Source organism: Takifugu flavidus, chromosome 1 (assembly GCF_003711565.1).
Source record: "Takifugu flavidus isolate HTHZ2018 chromosome 1, ASM371156v2, whole genome shotgun sequence".
NCBI classification, from domain to species: domain Eukaryota; kingdom Metazoa; phylum Chordata; class Actinopteri; order Tetraodontiformes; family Tetraodontidae; genus Takifugu; species Takifugu flavidus.
Window position 1 is genome coordinate 14149228 of NC_079520.1, and position 27820 is coordinate 14177047.

General features: G+C 41.4%; 1 protein-coding gene across 3 annotated transcripts; it reads left to right on the top strand.

The window, feature by feature from the left end:
- The first annotated feature begins 376 nt into the window (after positions 1 to 376).
- On the top strand, positions 377 to 27450 carry itprid2 (ITPR interacting domain containing 2). 3 transcript variants are annotated; one of them, XM_057025139.1, is made up of 23 exons: positions 377 to 520; positions 4732 to 4835; positions 5484 to 5648; positions 6086 to 6128; positions 7761 to 7810; positions 8446 to 8499; positions 11042 to 11081; positions 11750 to 11845; positions 13874 to 13933; positions 14039 to 14186; positions 14796 to 14856; positions 18031 to 18135; positions 18320 to 18665; positions 18876 to 19104; positions 19285 to 19336; positions 19657 to 19739; positions 20101 to 21879; positions 23117 to 23176; positions 23519 to 23643; positions 23722 to 23836; positions 23917 to 23982; positions 24099 to 24395; positions 24644 to 27450. In XM_057025139.1, exons 2-23 carry the CDS (start codon positions 4793 to 4795, stop codon positions 24746 to 24748), a joined length of 4122 nt encoding a protein of 1373 aa, XP_056881119.1. In that variant the 5' UTR covers positions 377 to 520; positions 4732 to 4792; the 3' UTR covers positions 24749 to 27450. The 3 variants fall into 3 exon arrangements, with proteins under 3 accessions (XP_056881119.1, XP_056881127.1, XP_056881137.1); XM_057025147.1 differs by lacking the exon at positions 13874 to 13933; XM_057025157.1 differs by lacking the exons at positions 377 to 520; positions 4732 to 4835; positions 5484 to 5648; positions 6086 to 6128 and adding an exon at positions 7027 to 7173.
- The last annotated feature ends 370 nt before the right edge of the window (positions 27451 to 27820 follow it).

Consider the following 27820-nt stretch of genomic DNA (forward strand, 5'->3'; position numbering starts at 1 on the left):
GAGTAAGTGAGAAGCTCCTGTGGATGACCATTTTTGATACTCTGTGATGACACCAAGACAATCAAATGATATACGGATAGGGGTCCTGTTTTTCCATGATTATAATACACAAAACACAATGACAGCACTAAAATGGCAAGTTTAAGACCATCATCAGCACATCTGAAGCTCTTTGTCCAAAAGCTAATTCACAATTAATCAACAACAACAACAAAAAAGCATTCAGGTGGCTTGAACAGGTGGAACTTTTAAATTAACAGCTAAAATCTTTTTATTTGATTTAATATTTGTTATCGCTACTAAGTGTTGCACATGCCACTAGGGTCCAGCAGACGGCGCTGTTTCCCTGCTCTTGCCCGCTGAGGACACGCCCCCTCCACCTCCTCTTCTCCCTCCATCATGCCTCCTCCATGCTGCTGCTTTCAGGAAGCGGAAGCGGGAATATTGGTGTGTTTTTAGAAAAGTTTGGACAAGTTTGACATTTTGGAACCAGAGGTACAAAGACCCGAAACAGGCGATGGTAAGTTACCGAAAGTATACACGTACTTCTTTTGCTACCGTTAAAGGAATTAGTAGAACTGATGGTCGAAGTGTCCAGAGTTTTTTAGACGCTGCGACTGCTGTCATTCCTGACCTCCGTCTGTCTGTCAGAGCAGGAATCCAGCAACAACACGTTCACCTAGAAAACAATACGACTTTTATTGATTCACGGCGATTAAAGGAATACAGCTTCTTTGCCTTACAAAGGCCTCCGACTGACAAACGCAAAAGTGTCCACTGGACAGATGTTTAAAGTGACAGGGCTTATCCATAAATTATGTCTTGCGCGCGTGCGCAATTATGTCTTGCGCGTGCATATGCAGTATTACGCGTGTAATACTGCATATGGACTGTCGTAGATTCTGTTGACTCAGCTCTTTTTTCATGCCTAAAGCTCCTTTCTGACTGCACGTAAGACCCGATTATGGATATGTGTCCCATTTGCACGCGTATTTAGTCGTATTAAGTAGTGGTTTCATGTGAATGCGCTGTAATAATTACGCTAAAATAATATTGTGATTGTGAGTCTTCTCCCTGAAGTGCAGGGTTCTTTCTTGACTGCACAGAACAGGTTCTGTCCTCTGCAGCTCGCACGTTCATGTCACTCCTTCTTGAATTCCTTAACACTCATGGGCCACCTTTTAAAAGCCAGGACGGGCCCTATTTACCTTTCAGACTTACCTTAATTAATGATTTAAGGGTTTAAAGAGGTGTGTCATGTTGAAATGGGTTATTTTGATGACAGGTTTCCCACTAAATCCTCTCTTCTAATTTCTTGAATTAAGTGATTAACAATGTGCACACTGTGTTTTTATTCAATTATTAAGGTTTAAGATTACATTGATGCTCATCTTGAGTGGTAAAATGTTGCTGTGGCGCGTAGTTACAGTAGCCTGGAATGAACAGACATGAAGATGAACTTTAGTAGATGTTAATATTATCATATTCAATAATCTATTGTAAACTATAATCTATCAGTCTCACGGAATAAAAACAACATTTCACACTCTATTGCTAAATTGTAAATATATCATTAATGATTATGTTCTGGACTCAGGACATGTGTAGATATACTATATACAGACTGTAGGTTCTCATACTGAAGGGGTTGAGCACATTTAATCAGTTCCCTCAGCACTAGATGGATGTTACATAACCTCTGAAATGAAAAGTATTTAATAAACCATGTTAGACATGTAACAAAACACAAGTTAGGATGAATACCAGCTTTGAAGAGAGCTTTGTTTTCATTTGTTAGCCTTTTTTTAAGAAAGCGATTGTTACAATGCAAATTTCCTTTTCACATACATTTACACAAGTCAGCTGAGTCATTGTTATTTGAATGATTATAATCTTTGTAGTCTCACTTCTGACTTGTCTTTTTCTCCAGATAAAAGGGACACCTCACATTTATTCTTTTTACTCTTTGAAAATACTACAGTATATTGTAAAATTTAACTCCACTTCATACCAGGACCGGCAGCCTTATATGGCAGCTCAGAGGCTCACCAACAGGTGGTATTCATCAGGCTGAGGGATTTATCATTTTAAGTTTAGGCTGTTAAGAGAGCTAAATGCACTCTGATTGTTCACTAACCAGAAAATCTCATAATATGAAATTCCCACTGAAAATAGCTAAAAAAAATTGATGAAACTGAGTGTATTAGCATCATTAGCTGGAGTCGCTTCCAGAATTCTCTGGCTGTTGTTTAGTATTTGCTGATGGCATCATGTGCAGTTTGCAGTCAGAATGACGTTAACACGTTCCACCGCAGCGTTTAACTTTGTTTGCACGGACCGTGGTGGTTAAATGAAGGTTAATGTCTTGGCTCAAGTGCAGCGTTCATTCATGCAGTTGTGATCTCAAAGTCTGGTTTCTCTCAGAATTTCTGGGGAAACAGATTGTATATTCATGGGCTTGGCCAGAGACATTAATGAAATGAAACAGAAAGAAGGAGAATATACTTGACCTCATATTTTTCAACTTTATTGCAAAGTTACGTAATCTAGACTTGTACTCACAGGTCTTGAACCCTTCAGAAATGTCAATATTTCTCTGTGATATCGTTTAAAACACTACCAGAATTTAATTCTACTTGATTCTGGTGAAAATCTGTCCACTATTAATTCCCAATTTTTCATATTATTACTTTTGTATATCCTTGTGCAACAGTATCTGTAACCCAAAGATCTGCTTTTTCTTTTGGGGAAGGGGGGTGTTCAGTCTACTCACAGGAACCAGAAACCCAAATTGACCCCAAACGTTCAGTGTTTCACTCTCAGCCTGAGAAAGAGGAATTTAAACTGTTTTAATGAGGGTTTTAGTCACTCACAGCTGTCTGTTGCTGAAGAAAAAGAGAAACTTTGTGGACTTCAATGTTAAACAGGACTTCTAATTCTAAAATTCTCCTAAATTCTAATAGGGACGTGCTCAGAACAGTGCGGGCCTCTGTTGTTTTCTAGTGTTCCCGTTTGTTTTTACATTTACATGAGACATCTAAAAATAAATGGATATCTGCCCCCATCTCCCTCTTTCATTCTTGACCAGGAAGTTGTTCTGTTATTCATTCTAAACACTTCTTTCCTGTTTCACACATTCTCATTTGACAGCTTTATCCTCTTTTTAGACCCTTTCAAATCGCTATATAAAAGGGAAGAACAAAAAAATATTCTCCCCACAGATTACACTCAATAATGTGCAGGTGAAACACAGTATTTTAGAGTTTTTGTGTCACAAATACAGGCCTCTGCAGACTGAAAAGAGTCATGTTATATTGTATTTACTGTACCTACCGTGGAATGACTTAATTGAGTATAATGTTCTGCATCCCTTAGAAAAATATTTTGCAAAGAGTATTGAGCTTGTGTGGGAGGTTGAGCGATACTGGCCAGAGATAGTTGGGCCCCCTCCATGCACATTCTGGGCTCTGGAACCCAACTTCTTGAGAAAGCTGCACTCTCTTCTCCTCTGCAGTTGTCCAGTGAATGACAGGGTTGTGCCCTGCGCCTTCAGGTTGGGGCTAGGTCTCTCGCGGCTAACGGGCCGACCAGTAACGCAGAGTTCCCGGCCTATTCGGAGGCAATGGGAGGGTGCTGGAAGTCAGGGCCTCCATCATTCTACTGAATGACTTTGGGCTCATTTGGGCAGCAACAGTGATACCTGGAGGGGTGTGATTGGGAGGAACAGCCTCTCTGATCTGATCCTGAGCAGCATTTTGCTGCTGGACCTCTGGGCTAGAAGTCACGTTGTGGTCATGCCATATGTCGTTCAGCCATATGTCTTGGAAAAAGACGGGCTGAGATGACGCTAAGTTGGATCTGCTGGTGAACTGAGTTTCCTCCACAGGGTAGGCAGGGCACTCCCTTAGAGATAGGGTAAGGAGCTCTGTTACCCTATCAGGGTAGAGCCACCTCGAGAGGAACAGCTGAGGTGACTTGGGCTTCTGTAATGGATGCACCATGGATGGCTCCTGGAGGCGTTCCAGGCATGACCCTCCAGGAGGAGACCCTGGGGAAGACCCAGGACAGGCTGGATTGACTAATACGAGCAGATGCCGTAGGGTTGTTTTTGGGTTTAATTAGAACGATGCTCTCTCTGGCATCTTGGTGCCGTCAGGCCATCGGCCCAACGCAGCTCCTTCTTCTGCTGCAGAGGCTAATCTGGGAGAGGCCGCAAATGTCAAGTGGGGCAGGATCTGCTGAGGTGGTGGTGGTGACTCGCTGCTCCCTCAGCACTTTTTCTGCTTCCCAATGTTGATCCACAGTGGTTTTCTGGCTGTGTGACAGAATGAACATTGTCATGTTTCTAAGCAAGGTTGATTGCCCATTCTCTCTAAAATACGGTTCAGCTTTCCAAAGTGGAGGAAAAGTGGAGGGTAGGTGTTTCTTTGTTGCAGTGGGGAAATGAAGAGTGACAAATGTATTGCTGCATAATCTTCATTGATGTGAATGATGTAATGTTCTGTTGTGGTTAAAAGAGAGGCAATCCAGAAGCCTAAACTCTGTCTATAGTCCCACCGCCACTCACGCTCACAGGCTGTGGGTAGAGGGCTGAAGAATGAAATCATGCATGCAGCTGGATTTCCTCTGTAGTGGCTGCATGGGTCTTAATTCTTAGCATCATGTATCATGCACCCTTTTGGTTTAAACACAGCAGCAATTAAAGTAGTGTTGTTTTCTCATTCCTTCTAGGCATGTTGCCTCAGATTGCTGCCGTTTAGTCACAGTGATTGACCCTCTGAGGCACACCGGTATGGAGAGTGGGGCTCCAGGAATGGACACTAGTGCTGTTGCCGGTGGGTTTGACTAATGGGAACATTTAAGAGAATTAAATTAATGTTACAGATAAGACAAATTAATGTGCCATGTTGATTAGATAGTTGGAATATCTAAAATTGAGAATAACTACAGATTATAAAGTGGCACAGACACAGTATGAGAAAAATATATTGGTGTTTTCAAGATACAAATGTTTGAATTAGTTGTTCACGTTACTGAAAAAAAAATATAATCACTTCAGGTCAATGCTGTGAATGAAGGTGAAATGTGAAGTGAAATAGAGAAAGTAAAGGAATACCAGTTTAAATAAAGACAAATACTTCAACATTGATTGAATCCAGTTGGCCCCGTAATGAGCTGGTCCCTTAGGTCCCAGCCCCTCAGCTTAACATTGCTATTTCAAATAATGCACTGCACTCGTTACATTGTTAATTATCTTAGTAGTGAATACTGCAATGGTTGTTTTGAAAAGAACAAAACAAAAATTATTACATTTGTTGAGACAAATAGAGCAATAACCAATACAAATAATTCAGGTTAGCCAACCAGGTTTGTGTAATTGTATTGACAGACTGTTAGTTTCTGTTTGTCAGGTTGAATACCTGACAAACCTGGCTGGCACCTGCTTGGCTCTCAGCCTGACTGCATATTTGATTGATTCTTAGAGGAACGAGCCCCCTCCGAGTGTAACATAGCCTCTCTGCGGCGTCGGGCCTGGGCCCAGAGCAAAGACTCAATCTTGCAAGAACCAGAAGCGGAGCACTGTGGACTGAACGGGCCCCAAGGGAACCACAAGAATGGGAAACCACAGACAAGCTCCGATGAACCAGGTAACACTGAGCAGCTCTCACAAAACCACATTAGAGATCAGATAAGATATCCGCTTCAGACCATGCACCTCTGTGATCTGCTTTACTACATTAGCAACTAGCAGCTGTCTGGTCTAGTGTCAAACATGCTGCAGTGATGTGGAAGTTCTTGAATGACTGAAAATCAGAGAGTTTGATTCGTTTAATATCCAAATCACTCTACCTGATATTTGTTTGATAACTGCCAAAGGAATATGTATGAGTGGTCAACATTTATGCAGGCATCTACTGATTTTTTTTTTCTCTACGCTAGAAATAGTTTATGAAAAGAGAGAGAGAGAGAGAGAGACCCTTGTGCTGACGATGGGTGGATGGACGGACAGATAGACAGACACTAACTGGTTAAAGTGAATGACTTCTTCCGGATTCTTAATTGATATTGTTTATCTGTTTGACAGGACAAGATCCTAATAATATAACCAACTGGCTGATTGACTGCAGGTACAGTGTGCATTGTCCATAATTGTTAGACCCTTTGGTACCATAGTTTTCAAACCAATATTCTATTTCATGATTCACATGTTGAAAGTATATCAATTGTAAATCATTATTTTACAGCAGAGGCTACTTAGATATTTCTATAATAATCCAAAAATTATTTAACTTTGGATTTCCAAATCAGCAGTAAAAGCACCATAAACAGATCTGCTGACCTTTAAATCCTGACTGACTGGTTTAGTGACCTGAATATCTGACTGACCTTTTTTCCCTATTGCTTTTATAATGTTTTCCTAGTTACTGAAGGTGTATGTGTGTATTCAAACATGGTTTATCAGCTGCGGACACAGAGGCAATACGGTACTGACGCAAAGACCTAAAACATACATAACACACACACACACACGCACACATACAAAGGGAGGAGACCAACGCCCAGAGATAGGGTACATGTGACTGCTGAGGCCAAGAGTCAAGAAAGAGAGCAAAAAGAAATATGCAGGAAGAAGCTGCCAGAAGGAAAGAAGGGCAAAAAAAAATAAAGTAGGATAAATAGAAGAGGGGTTCCTCCTGCTTAGTCAACACTCTTATGACACACAAACAGACACACAAACACTTGTAGTTGACTCTAAACACACTGACTACTCGGCCCTCTAACATACATCATTGATTTAAAAGCCTGGCGGAGGATTAGGATCTGGAATCAGTGTAATAACAGTTTAGGGGAAAAAGTGAGAATAGTGTGCACTGTTGCACAACCTTCACTGTGTTTGTGTATGTGTGTGTGTGTTGAATGGCAGTGTGAAGTTTGTCCCATTGATAAGAGCTGCAGGTTATGTAACAGTTTGGTCTCTTTGGCTTGCTGGCCATGTCAAGTGGTCATTTCCAGTCGGCCGTTAGCTTGGGACAACTAGGCGAGTCAGGAGAACAACTGGGATTATACCAGTAGGCTGGACTGACTGAGAGCAGAGACGGGAGGAGAGTCGGCCTTCACTCCCACTGCCTTATTTACCCTAGTTAAGCTTACTCTGGCAGACAGTTTGCAGAGGTAATTCTACATTCACTGACACAGTTATTGCTGAAGTTCCTGGAACTCATCTGAGAGGTGGACTCTTCTAATGCTGTAATCAACACCATTATCATTCACCTGAACCCTAGCTAACGCTAGCTAATATGATTTCATTGGCCTTAATCTCACAGAAAGGTTCACTGGAGATGTTTTAAGCAATGCGTTATGTAGGTGGCCTGATCCTGACAAGTTGGGGCAGAGTGACAATTATTAGTTAACATGCCTGTGAAATCAGGATTTTGCATCTTTCAATGTTTTTCATCAGTTTGACAGTGTGATTAAAGTGTGCATACCTTCAGTTCTAAGTCAGTCTGGAACAGATAGAATTGCATGAGTGACATTATATCTTGGCTCTGGCCTTAAAAGTATCTATTGATCATTAAATAATAGAGTAAGTTCTTGTAATATCAAGATTGTGCCTCTATAATCTGCATTTTCACCTGTGGTGCTTGTTACGCGTGTACCCGATATGACAACCTTTTTTTTTGTACTGCACACTTTTCCCTGCCTGAAACTTTAATTGTGAGTGATCTCTAACTCTTTCTGTCTTCATGAATCTTTTCCAGGACCCCATTGGGAGCCTCTCTAGATGATCAGAGTGCTTTTCCCAATAGAGGTAATCAGATTTTTCTATGCAAGACCGCAACATGTGTCATTTAGTTTAGCAAAGACCCAATGTATTTTATCCCTAGACCCACATTAGGCTCCGTTGTGATCAGTATGCTCCACATATCGTCATCCTAAGACCCCGAGACCTCCTCCGTCCTCTAGGTTTTGACAAAACGGTCACTGAAATGTATTTTTAATAAGAATTTGCTCAGTACTTTATGGTACATGTATTGTTCCCTGCAAAAACCTCCAGACTATACTAGTACAGGAATGTTTACCAAGAGAACCCCTCCGCAGGTATGTTTAAACTGCAGGATCATGTGATGGCTTTAATTTCCCAAAAAGCATATTTGGGTAGTAATAAAGCTCTTTATCCAGGTCTGGGTTTAAAGACTCCAAAAGCTTACAGTTTAAATACACAAAGAAGGAATTCAAAGGAAAAATATATTGCCACCTCACAGGCCCTGACATGTAACCAGAAAAACAGGCCACAGGGGAAGGTGACTGATTTCTATAGCTGTGTTCTTTCTTGGTTTCTAATGACTTTTATTACAATTACAGCAAAAGTTCTTTGCGTGACGATGGCTGTGTGATTTAATGAATTTTGCCTCTGTTATTTTTTACTATTGTTCGTGAGAACAGGGGCCCTTAAAAACGGATGCAGCTTTGAAGATGACCTTTCACTTGGAGCAGAAGGTCAGTAAAGAGAAATATCACATCATAAACACTTTCTCAGGTTTCTACTCATTGTTTAAAACTCCTGCATAGTGAAAGGCTGACTTTTTTATTATGTTTTTACAAATTTTTCACAGGTGCAGTACGTAAATAGAGTATAATGGCTGCTCAGAAATGCTGCATGGTACAAATACAACACTCTTGAATAGAACAAAAAGCAAACGTCAAGCAGTCTAAAGCTAATGTAAATGCACAAATTAACACATATGGTTCCACATACATGAGAATAATGTATAGTGTATTTTAATATGCAGAATAGTTCACGATATTTTTGAGACGTTTGTGTCATGGCAATGACGTTGAAGCACTCAAACAATCCCTGTGGCTTCACTTACAAATTGCTATGGATGATATTGATGTGTTATTGGCCAGAAGTCCTTTGTGTTTCCACAGCAGAATTCTTAAATTACTGTGGAATTTCTGTCAGATGACATATAGTCATTTCTGTAGGTTGTAGTAGTCAAATCCCAGCGTAACACCCTGAGGTTATAACAGTGATAGGATGGATTCTGTTACATTCATCTCTTGCACTGGGTTGTTTAAGTTCTGTGTACACGTATGAGGGGAGAACAGTGTGTGGAGTACAAAACCTTGGTTGCAACAGTTGGATGGTGCTTTGCTTGAGGTTGCTTTGTGAGCGTATCTGCATTTTCTGCTTATTCACACACTACAGAAGCTTTCTGATGTATCCATTAAATGTGCTCCATTAAAGATAATCACCATGCAGTAGTAGTTTGGGCACCTATGCATGTACACACTCCCTAAAAGGTTGCGAGTTTTTGAGCTAAGTCCTTTTTATCACTTCACATTCTTTCAGCCATGTTTGTTTGAGTGACCTTTAGTAGTGAAAAAGGTGTGGAAACGACTGACTGTCTTCTAAGTCAGTCAGTCATTCGTTTCCCATGTTTCAGAAAAAACTGGCAGATTCTGGTGGTTTGGGGTGGAACAATGGACACTAATGGCTTCATTTTGAAGCACTGACTGTATACTGACATGGGAATGTCTCACTCCCTTGCTCACTCTTTCTCTCTCTCACTCACACATTCACTCATTCTGGTTCTTGATTCAGCTGCTGGAATCAGAAAGTGAATAGATTTTAACTGGGTAATTCTAGAAAGTCACATTAGCTTAAATCTACTAATGTGACTTTCTAGAATTACTGAACTCAACTCAAGTCTAAACTGATTTTTTTGATAATTCCAGTATTAATAATTTAGTTGTAAGCAAAAATAAAAATAAAACAGAATACTAATGTCATTCTATCTGGCATATTTGCTTATAATAGAACAGAAAAGAAGCACAGAGCACGGAAACAACTGCTGACTACAAGTTACTTTTTAAGCATGTCAACCTACAGTTAGTTGCATTGTTGCAGCTTCCACCGTATCTTTATTTAGGTTTTTTAAGCTGTCATTAGCTTTAGTCAACTGGCAGATTAGAATAAAAAAGTCATGTCAAACATACAAAAATTGCAATAGCTGAATAGAAAGATTTTGGAGCTTGTAGTTACTAGTGCTCTAATGGAAGTATAGTTGATAGTTTATTTACTGACATAGTTTTCTGTTTTTTTTTTACCCTGAGTCATCGTGAGAATCGCGCTTCTAATAATTGACTCAGGGCAGAAGATACAGTACCTCTGTGTCATGTCTCAACAGATCCCGATAGTCTTAAAGAATTAGGACATGGATTCAAGCGAATTGGTTGACTAACTGATGGAAGTCAACCAGTAATGTAGCTGAATGGATGTAATGCTATTTTGCAGTGGAAGGAGAACACTGGATTTAAAGGTTTTCAGACAATAGTAGCTGGAACTGGACAATCGACCTCCTGTGTCAGATGGTTTTGGTTTGTCTGACAGGGCCTGTGTCTCATTTACTAAGGCAGAATGAAGCAGATTTAACAACATCTGCCTAAACAGCTGGACCTTACATGCAAAGGTCAGATAGAGCAGTTATTTTAGCTAGAAATAGCGGAGGTGATTTCATTTACCGGGGTAAATGTTTAAAAACACTGTCTCAGGCGAATTAAACATTAATTTGATTTTGTCTTAAAATCTGCTGTATGCTACTATAATTAACATACCCTTATATGTATAGTACATAAATGTACCAAGAATATGAGATTATCAATTGACTGCATAGTTTATATCAATGGTGTGTTTTCAGAATAAAGTTTGATAAGGCTGCCTTTTATATTTAAAAGTTTCCACAGTGAGCTCAGATGTCTGATAAAACTGACTCCAGAGGGATTTCTATGCAGGGTATCACGGTCCCAACTGACCCAGCCACAAAGCATGCACCCTCTCTCCACAGTGATATGGAAAAATCCAAAGTATTTACGAAGTAACATGCAGAGCTGGGATGTGCAACCTTTAAAATGTTGCAGCCTGCATGTTCTTGAATTGCCATTGGGCTGATTATTATGTACTGGATGTTATCATTTACACTAATCACAGTTTTTACTTTGTATTGAGATCTTTTTTTTTCCTTTTCTCCTCCTGCAGCCAACCACCTGCAGTCCAGTAAAGCAAAAACAGAATCTCGGTGAGTTCCCATAAAACCTTCTGTGACTTTCACACTGGAAAAATTATTCACCCCATGGTTTTCATCTTTTTAGGCTTAATTTAAGTCTGACTGAATCTTTAAAAAAAAAAAAAAGGCATTTGGCATGATGTTCAGGATTTGCACTTCTTCAGGTCGTAGCTCTCTTATCACCTCATTAGAGTTTCTATAACGAGTTTTCCATAGTTCCTTGAATTTGATTTACTTTCCTCCTCTAAGCTTTCCAGATTGTTGCCAGCAAACCTCCTCTCAGTATGATTTGACTGAACTCCAGAAGATTTGGAGCAGTGCACAGTGATTTGAAGTGTTCTTCCATTGAACCCTGACCTGTGCTTGCTTGTCAACAACCTTTTATTTAGTTGCGTTGGGTGTTCTTTCATCAGGGTGTATTTATAGCAGGAATTCTGATTGTTCGGTGTCTGAGATGCTTCCTTTGCTGTCAGGTGAACTACATTTCACTGAGCGTGAGACTTCTCACACCGACCGTTTAAAACTATGTTTTGGTTTGTGACCAAATTTTGCTAAATTTCCTTTTTAGCTTTTCAGTAAAAATAATTGAAAGTGACGATAATTTCATTTATAAATGAAATAAAGTGGAAATGCCCAAGCAGTGAATGCAAATATGTCTGCTGTGTTTGATGTCTGTGCAGCTTTGGTCTGGCAGCAGAACGGAAGAGGAGTCAGTTTAAAGAGGGAGCCAAAAGTATGACCTCCACGGGGTCAGGGAAGAGCAGCACGGTGTCCAGGTCAGTTTATAACGTCGGTGGCACACTCTGTATCTATGATACATCTTAGATTAGGTTGGGCTGAGACACAGAGAGCTGTTACACAAAAGAAAGTTGGCTTGAGCACAATTTGTTCTTTCATTCAGGCTGACTGGAGACTCTAAATTGTAGCGAGGTGTGTGTCAATATGGACAATTGACTGTTGCCTGTTGAGAGTGTATTAATGGCAGTTACAACTGGGGAGGATCCAGCACCACTGCAACCTTAGAATAAGAAATAAGCGTTGGATCAAGGGAAACAAATGAATAAAAATCGCACAAAATTTCAACGTCATAATTTTTATCGTGAGTTATTTAAAAAAGGATGAAGTCAGCATTTTTAAATTTGTTCTAAGAAGGAAGAGCAACCAAATATAAATGATCTGAGAACTAGGCCAAGGCAAAAAATAAGTTCCGTTATCAGCCGTAAATAAAATCAGAAAAGCTCTTACGCACTTGTACAGTGAGAGGGCAAATTAGTGCAAGAGATAACGAATATGGGATTCAAACACATAAGATAAGAAACTTTAAGTGAAGAGTATTATGGTGGGGATGGACACTAGGGCCACGAGCACAGACATCCTGTGCCAAACAAGAGAACATCAGATGAGAACAGAGGGAAACAAGAAATAACGATGCGAATGACTCAAATACCGACGACCTCATCCGATAAAGTATCGTACACTATTGAACAAAACAGTGATAAAGATTTTTTGTTCTGCAGATGTTAACCAGTGGTTTTCCTTTGCTCACTGTAACCATTCGACCAGTATTGCTTGGCCTCCTCCCAGTGATATTTGGGTTTGATAACAGCTCACGGTGTCTCTGCTGTGCCGGAAATCTTAAAGGAGATGCGGGTCGGTGGTGTACGTTTATTGGTCGGCTGATTTGAGTGGATGCGATTGGTGTTGGGTGAGTTGGTGCAGGTTAATTTGGCCAAAAGGGCGGAGCCAGTGGCACAAGGGTGCGAACAGTGAAGGGTGTTTTGTGTTAAATAGGTCCTGGAACACAACAGGTTGATTGAGGCAATCCAACTTAAAGGGTGAGAAAGGGCTTTGTTGCGTTCAACAAGACAATGTTTTGCAGCAGAAGAAGAAGTGGACATTTTTCTGTGTCCAGTATTAAATTGAGCAGTCATCATTAGCAACCATTTTAGCTTCTTTAAAGGAACGCTTCACAGTCACTAATGTTTGCCAATATTTAATTTCTATGACTGTAATTGCATAATTTCTGTGTGAATGTGAAAGCTTCTTTGTGCCCCATAAAGTGTAGGATTCTTTAAATCGACTTTGCACTGAAAGCATCAGTTTTGTGCCATTTTAACACTTGTTGTAAAATTGCCTCTGTGGTGACTTGACATTCCACTTGAAGCCCAACACACATGTAACAACCTCAGTGGAACCCAACAAGTGTTGGGTTAAAAAGATGCAATTCATCTCCTTTCACTGCTATATTTAATACTGTTAACAAGCATTTGTGCTGCTACCATGATTGCTGGTCTTTCCATTGCGCAGCTGTGCAGGATGAATGGCATTAATGTAACATTACAGTGTAGCAGTGGAGCGCATCAGTTACTTCAATGATAATGATCTAATGCATGATAGAACTGTTAAGATGGGTACACTAACAGCACTGGATCCTCTCCCTTTAGGCTTTCAGGTGACGATTCTTTCTGGACCAATCACAGATTCCTAGATTTTGTAGCTCTACCTGTGCTGTAAGATTCCGTTGTTTCGTTTGCTTAAGATATTTCCAAAAAATATACTGTTGAGTGCAACGCTGCTGCTGCTGCTGCTGCTGCTGCTGCTGCTGCTGCTGCTAAATACAAGCATCAGCAAACAACTTTGGGAGACCTGTAAATGGCTGTACTTTTGCTGCTGGCCACTGGTATCTTGCTCCTCTAGATGGGCTTCCGAGAAACTGTGGAGGGGTTGGAAACGGAATTCTATGCTAACCCTCTAATAGCAAGGCATGAGTGAGAATAACTAACCAGTTGTCTGTGTTTTCGTAGTGTTTCAAACGTGTTGGAGCAGTCCGAAGAGAACCCTGAGGCAATCCTCCTTACACTGCGGTTAGGCTGACGATACTAACCAGCAGACTACCTCATCAGCTAACTGACTGAGCGGCTGAATGACACACTGCTTGGGATGCTGACAGGTTTCTTGTGTATCCACAGTGTGTCCGAACTACTGGACATGTATGAAGAGGACCCTGAAGAAATTCTTTTAAATCTTGGTTTTGGCCGTGAAGAACCTGATCCAGCCTCAAGGGTTCCCTCCAGGTTCATCCACAGTGCATCTTCAGCCCGAGGCATCGACATGAAGGTCCTGATGGCACAACTAATCAAACTAATCAACATGTGTCGTGCTGTGTCTATTTATTGGTGGACAACACTTATCAATACATTCTGTTTTTTGCCTGTATGTTGTTATGCAAAAGTGCTAAATTCCCCTCAAAACATCCGGTCTGGTCAGAAGAGGGTGGGAAAAAACCAGCATTCTAAGAAGGGTCAAAGTGGTGAAAAATGCCAAAAATGTTGGGGGGGAAACTGATCGTAGTGACTCCACATCCCCCACAAAAAATCAACTTTTGATGTATTGTACATTTGATAACATGTTGTTTTTTTTATTTACGTAGATATGTAACTTTAAAAAAAACTTTTGCAAAAAATGACTTGTAAAATGCTGAAATTACAAACTGTAGAATTCTGTTTTTTTTTTGTTTTTTTTTAAATTTTCCTAACCCAATGCATAACTGCTTAAAGTCTAATTAAAATACAATTTAAAATTCAATATACCAAAAATTCAAATCAGTCAATATTTATCTTTTTATCTATTGAATTGCAAAGCCCTCTGCAATGTCACCTAAAACATTTAATCACCCATCTCTTACCTGACTGTGCTTTTTAATGGCCTCTCTTTTTTTCCTTATAGCTGTACCTGGGAGCTCAGCTGCAGCGGATGGAAATAGAGAACCCCAGCTATGCCTTAACTAGTATGTGCCTACATACAATTCAACACACCTCCCTTAGTTGGGAGTATTTTTCCATTTTCAGTTTAAAAGGGACAAGCAGGAGCAGTTTTACTTTTCTAGCTAGAAGTTAATGCCCTGAAAATGTAGATGGAGGAACTGAAAGCCAGGACTCTCACTGTGTGTGTTCCATTCCCACTAATTTGTATCAGAGTGATTTGTTGGGTCTTACAGCCCTTTGAGTTGTTCTGCCAAGTGCCTGGACAATTTAGCCACCAAGTACAAAGCACTGTTTGTCCCAACTGTTCCTCCCCATTACACACACATACACACACAAACATGGACAGAAATGCAAAGCTGCCCCTCTAGCATCCTGTCCTTTTTTGTTTATAGAATTGCGTTTGGATGGAGTTTCTAGTTCTGTATTTTAGCACACCTATGCAGGCAGAGCTGAAACCTTTGACAGTTTAACCAGGCTGATGCCAGAAAAAAGGCTAAACCAAAATTCTTCTTTGTCTAGAAAGAAGATTTAGTCCCACGGGAGATGCATGGATGAGGATTCTTGGAGTATAATAATGGCCAGTGTAAATAGACATGAATTCTAGACTAGTCATGAAGTTCCACAAGGTTCTGTAGCTTGGACTGATATTTATTCCTTGATCCTCATCTCTGCCTTAAAGAGGACATTTTAGCTGTCGGCAGTGATCTAGCTCGACTCATGGACCCATTGGAGTTAATTTGGGGTGAACTGATGGACCTTTTTTCACTTCAGTGCTCCTTTAACAGTCTGTCTGTGGTTCCTGGAATCTTCTTTCTTTTCCAAAACCTTCTCATACTATTCCTTTGGTTCCCTGGATCCCAGACACATGTGCACGTAGTTGTTTGTTATATAAGCTCTGTTCTCACTATGAGAAAGAATCTCCTGGGATGAATAGAGAAGGAGGAGGGAGTACTGTATTTGTTTGCTTTTATTCCTCACTTCCTGTTTTACAGTACTCAGACCTATTATTAATGTGTAGTCACTAGGAAAAAGACAAACAATAATATTGCTATCATCAAATGCAGCTGCTGAAATGGTAGACTCATTTTCCAAATTAAGACTGAGAACTGACCTGTCTGATGACTGATATAGAGCACGTCTTATTAGGTTATTTGTAGCTCCCTCTAATTATGCCATTCAATTTAAAAAGGCTTTTTTGCCACATTGTTTCAGAAAAATATGGTATGAACTGACTAAAGCGTCAACACTAGACTGCTGAAATATAATGTAAAAAATCTCTAATGTATCTAATGTGGCTGTTTTGACTGCAGAACCTTTTGTTTTATATTTCATGTGTTATACATTGGATTTTTATTCTGAATATTCTACTGGTTCCACAACATAATACCATAAGTGCTAAGGTAGAAATTGCTGCCAATTTCCACATCATGCAGCCATGGAGAGGTGTATTTATGGCATTGATGTTTTCATTATGGCCAGTATTTATCTGCTCTCCTGCTGAGCTGAAATATCTGGTGCTGTTCATTCTATACAGGACTGTATATGCTTTTCTAGACTGTATACAATTGACTGTACTGTTTCTGAATGTTTGGCATTGAATAGTGACAGTAGCTTTACCAGAGCTGTCTGCTGCTAAAACTGTTGCAGCTGTTACTCAGGAACTTGAGCTGTTGGGTGATAGGGAGGGCGCTCCAGTGGTGGTCTGCATGTGGAACTGGCTCGGAGCAAAATGCTCAAATTGATTGAAGGTGTGTCTGTTGTGTATGAATGAGTGAATACAGGCTTGTAAGGTAAAGAGCTTGAAGTGCTCATGGTCATTTACTATTCAAAATGAGGAAACTTTTATAACTTTTATAACCCTAAATCAACACAATACTATGAGGATAAAACAAGCTCAGAAGCTCTATAATGCAGAGTGTTAAATGTTTACAGCATTTCTATAATGATATATCAAAATGATAGTTAGTTATTATCACAGTAAATACATATTATGTGTTTACATTGTTGCAAACGTGACTCCCTGAACTAATTTCTATCCCTGCATAGAGCATCTAAAAGTGACCATGACTTTAAATGACTTGTTATAAATCTAATATAATGTAAATATCTTTTAATGAGCCAGTGGTTACGGCCATAAATGCAGTAATAACCCCCAATTCGCCTACCATCGCTGCATCTTTGTTGGGTGAATGTATTAAGTTCTCCTGATAAGTGTGAATGAGTGAAAACAGGCTTGTACTGAACTTTGAGTGGTTAAAAATGACTACATACACAGTTACATGCTAAGTTGTTTACAATTTAAATATGTTCTGTATCATATTATCTTTTTAACAGCTGGATTTTCATTCATGTAGCATATGAAAAAGGTTTGATCTGCCCAAATTCTGCAGTAGCAAATTCAAATCCAGTTCTAATTTCAAAACAAAGCTGCAATGATGGGTTTATAAACTAAATAAACGACCACTACTACTATTGGAATTCCTGCAGGCCTTGGGATACATCTTCAGTTAATGCTAACTCGCATTAAACTTGCAGTTTAAATTTGTGTCATCCACTTCTAATGTCTGCTTTGAACTTATGACCTGTATTGTGCATTTTTGAGACAATAGCTGTTAGTAGGTGTTGGGACGACAGCAATCATCTAATGTACTTCTTCATTTAGCCCGTTGCAATAATTGCATTATTTGTTGTACAGTTAAAAGAATTTACATGAAGATCTGGAAGACTGCAGCTAAACACCAACTGAAACAGAACAGAGGTCATTAAATAAGTGAGAGCCCTTGTGGTTCGGGTAAAGATGCAAGATTTATGCGTTCTTCGGTATTTGTAGAGCAAAAGAGAGAAGTATGCATTTCACAACTGATTGACAAGTATTTAGTCAGTGAGGGATGGGAAGGTGAGGTGAGAAGGGCTGAACCAACAAATACAGAAGGAAGGGATGTGTGCAAGTCTTCAGTGAGAGCGACAGCTCAACTTACACAACCTGAGAAGAGAAGAAAGGGTGGTTTTGCATGCTCAGCATATCTGTCAATCACATTTAAGAATTGTTTTTGGAGGGTTGCTGCATGTCAGTTCCTCTTCTATAACTAATTAGTAATTGCAAAGATTTACACCTTGTCTTTTCTGTTGTTTTTATTTTTTTTTTTACTTTGGCGTTTGAATTGTGCAGCACGTTTTACTCTGTTTATGCCCTTCAGGTCGTTTCCGTCAGATTGAGGTGTTGACTTCAGTCGCAAATGAGTTCTTCCAACTCTACAGTCAGGTGTCTGGTCAGCCAGTGCAGCGCATCAGCAAGGACCAAGGTAAACACAGACGTCTTTCTTAATCAAATGGAAAAGATGAGTTAGAAATAATAATGAAATATTAAACTGGAATTGGTGTAATCGGCTACATTATATTCTGTATTATAGTGACACTGTAACTACAGTACAGCACAGAAGAGTTGTGTATATGTGGTTTTATTTTGAACCTTTGTGTTTTTTTCAGAAGAAGAAGTGGGAGATGAGCAAACTGTTGCACTGAAGAGGAACAACTCTGCGCTGAATGTTGCCAAACTCCTTAAGAAAACCATCAGCAAACACAACTTGTTTGCAGCTTCACCAGAACAGGCTGAGGCACATGGCTCTAAAGAACATAAACAGCTCAACGGACATGCCCCTTCTACCAACACCAATGGTCACACACACACAAGCACAGAAAAAGACACATGTAGCGACGCTCACCCTGAGCCTCCGGCAGACCCAGTTAACCAGAAGCATTTCCGTAAGAAAGATAGCTGTTCCCTGGCAACGGTTACTGAGGAGATCGGCATAAGTGGAGAGACAGAGGACAGGTACTGTTGGACACTCCAACTTCTAGCGACATGATTAAGATTTATGCTCATTTTGAACATTTGTGGTCTCTTTTTATGTCAACTACAGAGATGTAACTATAAATTATAGTGCTTCCGTATGGATCGAAATATTAACTGTTTCATCATATTTGTAGTTGACTGTAATGACGTAATAGTGAATATATCTGAATTTAATTCCTCTTCTGACAGTTCTGATCAGACCACTGATGGCTCCACAAACAACAGAGATCATCAGCCGCAGTCAGAGGACGTCCCCCCAACTGGGCAGGGGAGAGATGAAGCAAACCAAGTGTTTAAAGGAGAGGAAGAGGAGGAGAAAAATCTGACTTCAACCCCAGACAAAGCTCCTTCTACCCTGGTCCCACTCCAGCTGTCCCAGCTTCGCACTAAGACCACAGACTCATTCGATATAGAGGAGGTACATGATATCTTAATATTCTATGGATAATTGGAGTTCTGCCTAAAAGGAAGAAATCTCTATTGATGCACACAATGAATTCCAAACTGTTTCTTGACAACAAACAAGGTTGTCACTGAAAAGACAGGACACTTTCACAAGTCACAGAGCAGGTTTTCACCTGGTTTGTTTGCATCTTAGATTCAGAGTAACGAAGACGAGGTTCAGCCACACAGAAATTCCAGAACCACGGGTAAGTTTTCTGAACCACAAGTGGTTACACCGATGTTTGTGCTGCTAAAATTACAAAATATGATTTGCAATTTATTTGGGACTTAAATTAACGCATGTAAATCCACATTCAGATTTCCTTTATTTGGCTAAATAATTTTATATTTAAAAATTTTACATTTCAAACAGTTCAATGATAATTGCATTTATCTTCAAATTGCTAAATTATACGCTGCAAAGTAAAAAAAAACCTGCCTTTCACTTCTCAGTATGTATCATTCCGCTCTGCAACCATGTGGACAGGTGAGTTACTGCAGTAACACTGTCTCCTTTGTGTCTCAGACCTGTCGAGGACAGTCAGTCAACAGTCAGACAGCAGTGGTTTTGCTGAGGAACCCTCTGTTGACTCCAACAGCTCCCTCAAGGTGTGCTCGTGTGTTCTGTTTATTGTCTCTTTTTAATGTCCTTTGGGCACTTGTTATGTTCTATTATCAGATTCTGTTTATTCTGGGGGTTTTTTTCTGTTTCTGTTTCAGATTCTGTTAATTTTTTTCGCTGTTTCACTATCACCTTGGAGTAAAAATTTCTATTTTTATCTGTGTGTGTTATATTTTTAAAGAAGGCAAATACATTTATTTTGTTCTTTGAGTACAATTAGCAGACATCATGTCTGAGACTTTCATCTGTAATTCTCTCATTTCACATAGAATTATAATATGGCTAATGTTATAATAGGCAATTCTGTAAGAGATAAACAGATTTTAATTCATTGCTGATTTTATTCAGGTGCAAGAAAGTAGCGATAGCTGTGATAGTGAGACCACTGTTACATCACATCCTTCTCAAGATGTGGCCACGCCCATTGCTCTGGACCACCCAGCATTTGAGCCTCCAGATGCTGCGGAGAAAGAGGAATTGCTGCCTGCAGGTCCTGTTGAGGCTGATGACAGGCAAAGTTTATCCGAGGAACAGCAACATGATCACAACTCTGAGGAGGTCCCACAGTACATCGCCCATCACCTACCGTTGAACAGAGGAACGGTACTGCGCCAGGAGGACTCGCAGGATGAGGGCACGGCTCCCAGCGAAGACAGGACTAAGGCTGAATCCTTCATCCAGAATGTATCGGCTGCAGAACAAGAGCCACGCTGTGATGTAGGACACATCTCCAATATCCCTGATGTAAAAGAGGAACCAGAACTCCCACAGAACCAGAGTGAATTTACCGCAGACGCTGAATCACACACCAAGAAAGCGGAAGTTGAACGTCAGGAGAGAGAAGAGTGCGTGCTCTTAAACCAGCCTCATTCCATTGACAATCGAGTTTCTTCCTCTCCGGTTCTCAGTGCTCTTAAAAGAGCACAGCAGGTTCGGGGAGGGCAGTGGGTTGAGCCGAAGGCCAACAGTCCAAATCTAGTCCCATCTGGAGGTCGGGGAAGGGGAAGGGGTGTGCCCCTGCAGAGATCCTCATCCCTGCCTTCAACAGTCCTCTGGCCCTCTAAGGTGGTGTCCTCTATCAGTATTCAGTTTGGAAAAGGCCAGACCTCCTGCACCCCACCAAGGTACTCTTTTAGATTTGCTCAGGAATCTGGAGTAGAGAAAGAAAGTGAGCAAGAGAAGAAGGAAGGACAGACCAAGTCGTCTATGTCGGCATTAAACCCGGCTTCCTCATCTGGTTCAATCAACAAACCAAACCCTCCTTCAGAGGCTCCCATCCCCCCTAAACCTTTCCCCCGACACTTGACGAGGTCGTCCTATTCCCTGCAGAGCTCCAGCCCTCCACCTGATTTGTCACAAGGAGGCCATTCTTCCTCCTGGGGGACCCGGAGCGTTCCCGATCTCCCTGCTGCTCAACAACAGCACAGGCGGTTCGAAGAGAACACAGCGACAAACCAAAACCACCCAGGTTGGAGCCCTGCATTCCCTTATTCTAACTTTAATCTTCATACACCTGTTCAGTATCTTAACCCAAGTCCGAGTCCCTCCCCAGCCCCCATGATGCTCAACCCTCCTCTACAGTACCCCTCCCCTCTTCAGCCCTATGCCAGTCTCCCTAATCTCTGTCAATACAACAGTCCCGCCGTTGGTAGCAGTTCCAGTCTGTCCGCTTTACACCAGCCTGTAACTCCCACTGTCGACCAGCACAGCAGAAGTCTTTTGAATTTGCACCAGCCCACATCTTTCTCCACACCCCACCACAGCAGTCTTGGAAACCTCCATTTTGGAGCTGCACTGCACCACCAGGGCTACAACCATCTACACAACAATCAGCCGTATCACCATTCAACACCTCATGGTTCACAGTGTGCATCACCCTACCTTGGTTATCATGGATATAACGCCTTTCCTCAGTCCTTCCCCCAGTGTGCACCACAGGCTCCGGAGCACAGCCTCTACCAGGGACTCACACCTCATCCTCCAGGGTTCCTCACAGCTCCGGCCTCATCCTTCAGCTCCTTTTCCAGTTTCCACTCAACCCACACTCCTCCAGCCATGTCCAGCACTGAGATGCAACTGAGGAAAGTCCTCCATGATATCAAGGGAGCTGTCCAGAGTCTCGGGCAGGTTAGTTCTTTCCATTTTTGCCTAAAGCTTAACTACTTCCTTCATTTCTGCAGCATTACCGGTAACTTCATTATGGTTCTGAAAAAAGGTCAAAAATATCTGATGTCACTTTTCGGTACCCTTACTTTAGGGTACTAAAACACCTGGTGTGGTACCCTCCTATTGTTTCCTAAAATAAAACTGGATCAGCTCATAAGAGGCTGACTGTAAACATGTAGCACAGACTAAAATAAATAAAAGTACATGAAAAAGACATAAAACTCAAGCACGATAAAGTAAAAGAACAAGACCACAAAAGGAGAGCCAAAATAAGATTTAGGGTGAATTTTGGTTGGGCGGGGGCCATTTTAACATTAGAAGGGTCATTCTATAGTTTGGGGGCCACTAGTCCACTAGCATGGTCGGCCCTACTCTCTTGGAATAACCAATTTTAACTTCTTTGTAGACCCTAAAGTCCTTGAGGGGGTAGAAATATTTATCAGATCTGAAATATATTAATTTGCCAATTTCAAATGAATCCCATAAGAAACAAAAAGCCAGTGGGGGGAGTCCTGAAAGGGGTCCTTGGAGTGAGACAGACTGCACACATCCTCGCTCCCCTGACAAAGGTTGTCTTGAATTTATTGGATCATTAAATTTATAGGCAAGCTACGCCGTCATGTCCTTTGGTAGGTGAGTCAGCTGTGGTGTGTGTAGCACACACACCCTGCTGATCACTGCGTGCCGCAATATACTGTCAGAGTCTACTGCCTGGGACATCCTGTTCTTTTTTGGACAAAGAAAGAAGGAGGATATGTTGAAATATGATGGTTTTTTATACTTATCATCTTACAACAGTAGTTGTTTGACTTCCTTTTCCATCACATAAACTTTGGAAATGAATCTTTCAGAGCTACACATGCACAATTCTCTAATTAGCCTTTATTTATTATTTGTGCAGTTCCATCTCCTACTACTTCACTTGTAGCTTAAGTCTTTCCCTTTATGCCATTTATTTTACTACTTGTTCACTTGTTATGATCCAACAGCGACCAGCATTGAGGCTGAATGTCTGAGCTGCCTGAGTGAGTTGGGCTTCTTCTGCTCTCCAGGTTTATTAGTATTACGGTAGCTGTTTATCCCCTTAATGCCGTGATGCTGTAGTTGAACGGACATCTTTTAACTGGCTTAGCTTTAATTAATGACTTTGGCAGTTTATGGCGTTCATGTCGCTGACCTCATTTTCCTGTTTAATTAGAATCGAACTGAGATTCAGACGCCTTCTTGTGACCACGGAGCAGCGCTGCCCAGCCACCAGGTACCACCACCCCATCTGTTGGGCATCTTTGGTGTTTAGCACCAGGAGGCGATATTCCTGCTGGAATCCTTCTCCAGGCTATTTAGGAAAAACATGCTTGTGGTCATGGCCCTCTAAATTGATTACGGTATTTTTAGTTGCTGACTCCCGGCCGATAAGGCTTTGTAAAGTGTTTCTGCAAAGAAATATGAATCATTTCTGCCGTGCACGTATCCTTCATTTCTTTCTGTGTCACTGTGCTTATCTGCTGCTTTGTTTACTCTTTTATAACTCTACATAACTTGATAATTAGTAATTTTGGACAGCGATGAAACACTTCTGCTGTTCTGTCTCCATGTTCAGACCTTGGCTGAGTTTCAGCAGAAGAGGCGAAGTCTGAACATGTTTCGCAGGCAGATGATGGACCTGGAGATGACCATCATCCAACAGCAGTCTCTCGTCTACAAGCATCTGAGCCCTGCCGAGAGGTGACGTAACAGCGGGAAGACGATGCACACGTTCCTCTGCCGTCTGGACTCGGACGTGAACTAGTTGTGCTGTTGCAGGTTGGAGGTGGAGCAGCTTCAGGCTTTAAGATCAGCAGTCAGGGAGGAGCTGCAGGAGCTGGAACAACAGTTGGAAGATAAACTACTGGATCTAACACAGCAAACAAAATATGGGGTACACAGACACACATATGGAAAATGTTTATTGTTGTTTGGTTCAGTAATTTGGTTAATTCTTTTTGTCGCCTTTCTCAGGGTCTTCATCGAGAAAGCAGCATGGACAGTCTCACCACTGCCTCTGCGTTGAGAGCTATGGAGCCGGTACAGTCCAAACACTAACCCTGACCTTAAACTTCATCTCAGCTGGGGATTCGTACTTATTAGATCACAGAGCCCATCATTTTGCAGCTTTGTCTAATAGTACCACATCTGTCCAGGTTTCGGATCTCCTGAGAGAGCAGTTTTATCTCCAGTCAGAAATCAGCTATGGCAGCCGCGCCTCCTCCACTAGGCACACCTCCCGGTCTCCCAGCCCCGTCCCAGGAGAGGGTCAAGACAGGGAGGAGAGACTCGGCACGTACCGGGCGTCAGTCAGCATCACGCCTGCCGCTCCGCCACGACCCAACCCTGAGGAGAAGCAGCCAGAGAGGGACGGAGGCGGAGTAAACACACCAGCGGTTGGGGGTTCAGCGGGGGCAGGAGAGCAAGAGAATCTGCAGCAGCTCATCAAGCAGGTCAAAATCTATTTCTGATGAGATATGTTCGTTCAGAGTGATGTTTAAGTGTTTAAGCTGATGATGTTTAAGCAGTGTTTAAGATCAAATCAATTGTTCTTATTATCTTATAGAAAGTGAAGAAATCAGCCATTTGTTTGTTCGAAATAATCGCTTTGAGGGGGCTCAAACCCATGAGCCCTCATTCTTAAAATTGTATTTATTATTTATTATTTTCGGACCCAAGATTTCTTCCTGTTGTCTTATAGATTAAAGAGAGCATGGCACAGGAAATCCGGCAGGAGATCTACAGAGAGCTCCTAGCTAATGTGACAGCACAGCAGCCATTAACGTCAAGGCAACGCCTCCAGTAGATATGAGCACCACAGAGCACTGCGACCTTTGACCTGCACCGGCGTCTGTGCGCACCACTGTTTACCTGAGCATCACTGTATGTCTGTACACTGACCACCTACAAGTGATAACCCTCTCCCAACACGCCTGTGGACCACGCTGCTGTTCAACACACCTGATTAACCGGGGGGGAGGGGAGCCACGGACACGTCCTGGAAAGGACAGTAGGTCTAACGTGCTAGTGTGACGTCTGCTGGGGTGGTGAGCTTCATCAGGTTTCCTCATCACTTTCTCCATAAACCCAACGTTGTAGGAACACGAGAGCTCAACTGAAGCTCAGAGCAACAGTGGCCCTGATGGTTCCAATCAGACCAGAAGCCACCCTCAGATTCAGTAGGACGTGGAAGGGTACCCCTGGGCCTGGCTCTCCTTTCCTTGCTAGAGGGAGGGTGACACGTGGTGCTGTGGTGTCCCTTGAAGAATGTGGTGCTGAGATGTGATCTTCACTGAGCAGAAAGGGGCAGATATAGTGCTGATTCCAGTTTCTGGAGAGGGAAACACCGGTTATGAGTCTCCATCAGGCATCAGATTGTGGCCAAACCACACAGGACCGTTCCACTGCTTAGGTACTCCAGTGGAAATGTATCAGAAGATGGGAATATAGAACAGATCCGGGCTTTTGATTGGCAACAGCTGGTGTGTCGAGCCCTGTTGAGAAAAACCTGAAACAAATATTTCAGTAAAAGCTCTACAGAACCACTGATTTGGGGCTGTTTTTCTTGTTTTTATTTCAACGGTTTCAAATCGTTCGTGCTTTCACCCACAAGCAGCAATAAATTTATTCGGTTTCAGTGCTGAATGTTCTGAGGCTACGGTGGCGAACTTTAGCCTGAAACCCGAGTCCCGTTTCCATCACAGGCTGAGTTAGCTGAAAATGATGCCTTTGGATCGGACAGAAGGTTGTAACAGAATATAACTACGCCTAACTGCTGGTGCATAACATGTACTAACAACGTTTGATTCATACAAGGTTTGTTTCAGGCATTTGCTGTTTAAATGTTAATCCACTGTTTTGGATGGAAGCAGAAAATCAGACACTGCCTGTGCTACTAAAAAGTCACTAAAATAGAATGTAAATTTGCTGAATGAGCCTTTTTGCTGTCGTCCAGCGATCCTGCTGATGCGACAACCCGGGTTTAATCCCCGCTCTCCCGTTTGAATGTTGGGCGTTGGATCCCAAGAGCGTCTACCTGGGATCAGACCAAACTCTCACACTTCCAACTCATCATGTGCACATTTCATTCTGGTCTCCCAAGATGGAGCAAAGGCTTCGATGGCTCATATTTTTTACTGCTTCATCGTCGAAATCATTGGCTTCATCGTTCTTCCTAATTGTCTAATTTCTGTTAAGGTTGATGTGAATTTCTGTGATGCGTCGTGAGCTGATCCATCCCGTCCAGATGCATTTGGGCTCAGTTTGCTGGCTTGAACGCGAGCTTGATCCTTGTTTTCCGTTCATTTTTACACCTCCTCATTCAAGTTTCAGTTGAAATCAATGTTTTACCACCTTACCCCACAGTGGTCACAGGAAGTCCTGTGTTCCCCCTTCTAGTCTTTTTGCTCACATGAGCTCAGTGCCTGTTAGGAGACGTCTGAGAGTCTTTTCATGATGCTGTTATTAAGTGGGTGACTGGTGTTCAGTGGGAACTGTGGTTTTAATAAGTTGTGATGTTCAGAGCGGTGGTGGGGTTGGTCGTGATGAGTGGACGGTGAAGTCTGAACCTTTTAGGTTTACATGTTAGCTGTGTTAGCATGTTAGCTGTCTGAGGACAAATCTGTGTGCAATTCACTGAACGAATATTGTAAAAAAAATAAAAATCTATTGAGACTATATTTTATGAATCCAGCAACCACTGCTAACATTTCAGATCAGCGATTAATGGCCACGCACATCTGATTTCTATATCAGCTGCTGACAAATGTTTTTTTTTGTTTTTTCCTTCACACAATGTAAACCATGGGAGTAATTTACCAACCAGCGATTGTTAATTATAGAATCATGGATGGGTTTGTGGGTGTAAGAACTTCAGGTCCATTCATACACCAGGTTATTGTTTATGGAACAGCAATGCAGAACATTTCCAAGCCCTCGTATCGAAATTAATCATAAAGCTCAATATTTTGGAACGTGTGTGTTGTGCTCGAGCTGTAGGAGAAACAGTTTGTTGAGATGTGAATCACAGTGGTTTGCTGAGTGATTATCAGCTCTTGGCCCGTCTTAATTCAGCTGTTGAAACTGGCAAATGTTTACGTCACCCAAATTTAGTCGCATGAATGCTCAGAAAATTCACTGAATAAATGAATTCATGTATTTCGATTGTTTTTGTTGTTTGTTTCCATGTTCTGAATCACTGCTCTGCTGGACCGATGCTCGCAAAGAGTTCCAAGGATTCTCATGTTTTTTTAACTGATATGGGAAATCACACACTTAATTACACTTCACTGTTGGTGTCTTAATTTCTATTGATGTTTAATAATTTTACTGTTTTTTATTGTCTTGTCAGCACAATGCAAGGGAAGAATCACTGTAGAAATGAAACAAATAAAGATGTATTTATTTTCATTAAAGAAAGGCGTTGCCTCATTTCTGTATGTGTGTCTACACAAAGATGTGCAAAGTACTTAAAATGTGAATTCAGGAATAAAGATTGACTGTACTGAACTTGATGCGTGTGTCAAATCTCTAGGGGAGACCTAACAGAACAACCAACCCAGCAGTAGAGCTTCTAGGTTTGGAATAAGCTTGCTTCTCTCATATACCTGTACATAATTTTTAATAATTTCTGTATATACTGTACAATGTACATAGCAATGTACATAACATAAGAGTCTTTTATTTTTATTTTAGTACTTTTCTGTATTGTACACCACGGGCTACCGCTGTAACGTGCAATTTCCCCGATGTGGGATCAATAAAGTCTTTTATCCTTTATCCTTATACCTGATAAAGAGAGTTGAATACATGTTGAGTATTCAAGAGTAGGCCTCCAGCGATTGCTGGATGACGCAGCAGGTTCTGGACTATGATTCCT

Bases quoted from the DNA above. Each gene is read 5' to 3' on its own strand.
- itprid2 (XM_057025139.1), top strand. From the start codon at position 4,793: ATGGAGAGTGGGGCTCCAGGAATGGACACTAGTGCTGTTGCCG. The intron at 7,811-8,445 runs GTAATCAGATTT...TCGTGAGAACAG, and splicing joins GAGTGCTTTTCCCAATAGAG to GGGCCCTTAAAAACGGATGC. The intron at 23,644-23,721 runs GTGACGTAACAG...GTGCTGTTGCAG, and splicing joins CATCTGAGCCCTGCCGAGAG to GTTGGAGGTGGAGCAGCTTC.